General features: G+C 54.6%; 1 protein-coding gene across 1 annotated transcript; it reads left to right on the top strand.

Moving 5' to 3' along the window:
* Positions 1-367: 367 nt before the first annotated feature.
* Positions 368-1534, top strand: RPRML (reprimo like). The gene has a single exon (XM_086357218.1). It carries the CDS (start codon positions 650-652, stop codon positions 1013-1015), a length of 366 nt encoding a protein of 121 aa, XP_086213344.1. The 5' UTR covers positions 368-649; the 3' UTR covers positions 1016-1534.
* Positions 1535-5672: the final 4138 nt, after the last annotated feature.

Genomic DNA, 5672 nt, shown 5'->3' with positions numbered 1-5672 from the left:
GGGGTGGGTGTTCTCTGCAACTCCTCTGACATCTGGGAAGGCTTACCATGACCTCAGTAAAGAGCAGAGAAGAGATTTAGGGCAGACTCAGGAAGAACTTAACTGCAGAGAGCATCAAATCCCAGAAGGGGCTCCTTGGGGCGATTTTTCCCGGCTGGAACAGACCAAGGATGCCTTGAGGGTGTCCAGCTTCGCCGACTGAGGGCGGGGCTGCCCTGATCTCCCGACCCCTTCCAACCCTGGGACACAGGCGGAGATGCCATCGCTGCGGGATCTCCCACCTCCCCATGGATGCGGCCGGGCCTGGGGGAGCTGGGGGGGGAAGGAAGGAAGGAGAGGGGGCGGGGCCGTTGCTAGGGGAGGGGCGGCTGGGCGGGCGCCGAGCGCAGTCGGTGCCTAGAGGCTCGCTGGGCTCTGCGGCTCCAGCTCGCGCGAAGCCTGTTGCTCGCCTCTCCGGGCCGCCGCTTCCCGCCAGGTGCCCCGGGGCCGGCGGCCGGAGGGGGTGAGGCGCGCCGGCAGCTCTCCGCCCTCTCCCTCTCCCCGCGCACAAGTGGACCCGGGCTTCTCCTAGAGCTCCGACGCCAGAGAGCCTTCCAGTGCGCCCCGGACCGCGCGCCGAGACCCCCCCGTCCCCGGGCGCCGAGCGGCGATGAACTCGACCTTCCTGAACCACAGCGGCCTGGAGACAGCGGGTGGCTTGGGCGGCGGCGGCGGCGGGGCTGCGCTGGGGAACCGCAGCCACGGGCTGGGCACGTGGCTGGGCTGCTGCCCCGGGGGTGCGCCGCTGTCCGCCAGCGACGGGGTCCCCGCGGGGCTGGCACCGGACGAGCGCAGCCTGTGGGTGTCGCGCGTGGCGCAGATCGCCGTGCTCTGCGTGCTGTCGCTCACCGTGGTCTTCGGCGTCTTCTTCCTGGGCTGCAACCTGCTCATCAAGTCCGAAAGCATGATTAACTTTCTGATGCAGGAGCGCCGGCCTTCCAAGGACGTGGGCGCTGCCATCCTGGGGCTGTACTGAGCGCCGCCTCTGCCCGCCCTCGTCAGCGCGGCTGGAAGAAGACCGAGGAGAGCCCAGGACCCTAGATCCTCCTTCTCGAGCTCTGCCGCCGCCTCCGGGAGGGCAGCTCGAGGGGCTCCCCCACCCCCTACCCGCAAAGCGCCACGGGGCGCCCGCCCCCAGGACACTGCAGGACTCCAGGCGGCGGCACGGGAAGGGACTTCCACACCAGACTGCGTGCGGTCCTGCCTTGGTGGGCAGGATGGGGGTTCTTAAACTGTTTTTTTTTTTTTTGGAAAGTTCTGGACAGGGTGGTGGGAGAGGCTGTGGGAAGCAGCTTGGGGTGAGGTCACCTGCGTGGGAATTTTGTGTGTATGTAGGTGGGGTGGAGTGGGGGCCAGTTCCGAGCAGCATGGCGAGGTGGGGGAGAGTGCAGTTGTGGATGAATCTGAGTCACTGAGCTTGTTGGGCTTGTTGGCCTGATTTCGCATTTGAGAAGAGATCTTATAATAAAGCTACAGCCGTCGGGGGCTTCCTCTGTGGGGTGTTGTGTGTATGCTGAGGCGTTTGTTGGCGGCGGGGGCGGTGTGTAACCTAGGAGCCAGCACTTTAAGCAGGTCACAGGACGCCTGGCTGCCGTATTGGGCAGCTATGGGGGATGGTCGGGGTCTCCTGAGACTCCACTTCAAAGCCGGGAAGGGGGGGAAAGTGCCCGTTTTCTACTGCTGCCAACCCGGGCAGGCAGGTCCTGCAAGGACGGCTGGACAGCTGGTGAGGTAAATTAAATCATTGGGAAATTTGAATCTATTCTGTGAGATGGAAAAAATAAATAAATCAACGACTTGAATTCAAAAGGGAGAAAATAGCAAAAACAGTACATCAGGAGAATGGACAAATGAAATGTAATTGGTGTGTGGGGAGAGGTCTGGATGGAGGTAAAATTTTCATGATAGGGCCAAAAGCCCCAGCTCAGGGCTTGTTTGACTCACCCTTGTAGAGGGTAGGTGAGCAGATTCTGAAGATTTGCCTTTGCATTATGGGGAGGGAGGGTGTGGGGGAAGGGGGATGTGAGCTTGGGAGAGGGTGTTGTGGTTTGAAGGACCCAGGATGTTTATTTATTAAAATTTTTTTTGGCTGCAGCCCTTGGCATGGGGTGGGACCACAATCCCCCCGGCCAGGGATTGAACCCACACCCCCTGCACTGGAAGGTGGAGTCTTAACCACTGGACCACCAGTGAAGTCCACACCCAGGACGTTTAAAAGGGAGCAAATGGCCTCCAATGCAGCTGGGTTCGGGGAATTTGGAACCTGCCATTATGAGATTTCCCCTGCTGCCTAGAACCCTGGCATCTCTTACAGGTGCAGAATTTCCATAAAGCCACGTTAAGCAGTTAGAATTTTGGCACTCACCAGCCAAGGGGGAATGAGTGGCTCTGCTGACTGCAAGTGTCTGGTCTGGGGAAGAACTGAGCCTGGGGTCAGGGGGGACAGAAGGAGAGAAAGCTGGGCTTTGTAGCCCATGTATCCCCCTGAACCCTAGTGCCAGCCTGACTCAGGCACCCTGGCGCTTGGAAGATTTGAGGGGAGGGCTCTAGTTGATTTCTCTCTCTCTTCTCCTTTTCACCATGTGTGGAAGTAAAGATGAGTGAGATGGAAGGGGACTGAAGCCTTACTTGGCTTTGGGAAGAAATGTATCGGGCACGACTGAAGCAACTTAGCACACACACACACACACACAGGGCACACTGCCTCATGTCTTCAACACTAGTTCCATATGAGGTTGGGGGAGGGCAGGGCATGTCAACAAAAGCGTAGATGCTCACTGATTATGAAGGACCCAGTATCTTCCTGGTTCCTGAGCCCTCCTGTGTAACCAGTCATCAACATCAGGATATGTCACCTTCCCACCCACCCCCACCCCACCACCCCAATCTCAGACCTGGGAGAGTTCAAGTTCATCCAATTAGGCCAGTCCAGTAGAGGCTAGGGGCCAGAAACTATTTATAAAGGATAGTTTATAAATAGTTTTGATCCATACTTTTGGATGGATCAAATTCAGATGGCTCCATTTGATCTACAATGTTCTGTTGATGGCTTTGGGTGATTTGCAGGCCTGATCTGGGGAGCGCAGCCTGGAGTGATGGGGGCAACCTGAGTATGTAGCTTTCTGAAGCACAGGTGCCTGAAGCCCAGGGTGACGAGATGGCCTGGAGAATGTGGTTCAGAGAGCTGCAGGCATTCACGGAAAACCCAAATGACCGGAAAACGATAGTTTCAGGAGGGACACTGAAACTTAGTTTTCTGGATGACAAAGTTGGAGCGAACAACTACAAGAACTTCCCTCTAATGAAATGGATCTACGACTGGGGCAAGAGGAGGGGATTTAAGATTTAAGTTTCCTGAATTTGCTGAAGAAGGAAAGCCTTAATGGGGAAGCTTTGCAGGATTTTCTCACTGTAAAGAAGAAAAAGGACAATGAAGACATGCCTTCCAACATGCCCGTTTGTGCCCTCCATGACCGGCATGCCCCCGTGCACAAGTAGGGACACACAAAGCCAGGCTCAAGCCCCAAAGAGGAAAACAGCAAGTGTGAGTGGGAAGGAGTGGAGGGTAAGATCTCATTTTTTGTCCATCTCAGTTCTCCCAAAGCCCTGATGTCCTGCAGTGTGTTTACCAGAGTTGTCTTATATAAACCTCGGGGGCGGGCACACTTAGTTACGTAAGAGGAAGCATCATGCTCTGGGGGGAAAAGCAGGACTAGATCAGAATCCTGAGGCTGGGGTATGGGGTGCTAGATCGAGAAGGGGTCTAGTTCTCCAATGCCGTCCCCCCACTCCCCATTGCTGGGCAGAGAAAGATCTTCCAACAAAGGCTGCCCAAGTTTGAGGGGCCAGGTCTCTGGGGATCCTGGGTTCAGAAAAGAAGTCCTGGACTATTCTTTGAAATCCTAGTCACCCTGCTTCCTAGCCCTGTGACTCAGGGGAAGTAACTCAACCTCTCTGTGCCTTCGTTTTCCTTAGTTTCCATTTGTAAAGTGGAAGCCAGGGACTTCCCTGGTGGTTCAGTGGTTAAGAGTCTGCCTGCCAATGCAGAGGGACACAAGTTCCATCCCTGGTCTGGGAAGATTCCATATGCCTCAGGGTAGTTTGGTCCATGTGCTCCAACTACTGAAGCCCACACACCCTAGAGCCTGTGCTTCGCAACAAGAGAAGCCACCGCAATGAGAAGCCCGCACACTGCAACTGGAGAGTAGCCTCTACTCAGGGCGACTAGAGAAAGCCCATGGGCAGCAATGAAGACCCAGCGCAGCCAAAAATAAATAATAAATAAATAAACATAAAATGGAAGCCATAAAGCCCATAGCTCCCATGAGATGATGAGTTTAGCTAGCCAACACTGTGCCTAGCATGGAATAAACAGCAAATAAAGATAATTACTGTGACTGTCGTGATTTTTGTTTAGGGTATGAATGCTTCCCCAGCAAGATATATTTGGTTCTCTGAAAAGGGATCCTGGACAGAAATCCAGTAACTTATATCTGCAATGTAATTTGTTGTTTTCAAAGCACTTTCATAAGCAGGATAAAAACAATGTATCACATGTCTAGCCTGCAGAGCGAGCACTGAGCGCCCACCCCGCAGGGGACGATTTCATCACTGCTCCCATTTTGCATGCTCTTGTTTGCTGTCCACAATAGCGTGGTGAGTAAGAGCAGACACTCTCTCGTGTGCCAGTTTAAGGAGCGGAAACTAAGGTTCTGTTTAAGGGCCTTCCCCCGTTCATCCTTTGTACCCGTGTCTACTGGGAATCCGGGGCCAGGTACTGTGTGGGCACCAGGGTAAGCAAGGGGGTGGCAGAGCTGGAGTCTAGCCTGGCCTGCAGCCCCGGAAGCCCCAGATTTTTGCCGCGCTCCTCAGGGCAGCTAGCCCTCGGGTACTAAGCTAAGGGTCTTGGGGATGAGGTCAAACCATTCACTTTCCTCCTTCCTTTGAGTCAGGGCTGGAATATTTGGGGTCAGTTATGCCCTCACTAGTAAGAGAGGTCCCCTGGAGTGGGAAACAGTAGGAAGGGCTTACATCACAGCATCCACTTATCTTCCCACTTGTTTGTCTGAATCGCCTTCACACAGAGCCAGGCTGGGCTGGCTTCCAGGAGTTGCCCTGCCTGATCTCTCCCGAGACACCCACTCGGCAGCAGACCAAGAGCAATCTGGAGTGTTAGGGAGGTTTAGAAGGGAGAGGGAAACGTGAGAAGTGGTGGACACAGACAAAAATGGCCACAGCCAGCATTCCAGTGTTGGGGGAAAAGGGTGTGTGTGTGTAGTTTATATTGGGTGGGCCAAAAATTTCATTTGGGTTTTCCATAAGATTGTATGAAAAACCCAAACGAACTTTTTGGTCAACTCAATGCAAAGGAATTTAGTAGGCTCTCTGAGTAGCATCCCTTGAACGCAGCTCACAGTCCTCTCTTGTCAATCAAGATCTGACCGGGTATATGGGATGTCCAGAACCCGAACCCCAGCTCAGGCCATGCCAAACCAGGCAAGTGTCCAGGACTCTGAGAGGGCAGCTGAAAAGTGAGGGGGTTTTCCTGAGGCAGTACCTGCTTACCGCTGCAGCTCCATGGAGTGACAGAACTCCATCACTACACTACCCTTGAGGATCACAGCTGTCTTCTC

The sequence above is a fragment of the Bos grunniens genome, chromosome 19, assembly GCF_055505025.1.
Source record: "Bos grunniens cultivar Pamir isolate PY7600 chromosome 19, Bosgru_T2T1.0, whole genome shotgun sequence".
NCBI lineage: Eukaryota > Metazoa > Chordata > Mammalia > Artiodactyla > Bovidae > Bos > Bos grunniens.
The sequence above is the reverse complement of the archived record's forward strand: the minus strand, read 5'-3'. Positions and strand labels throughout refer to the sequence as shown.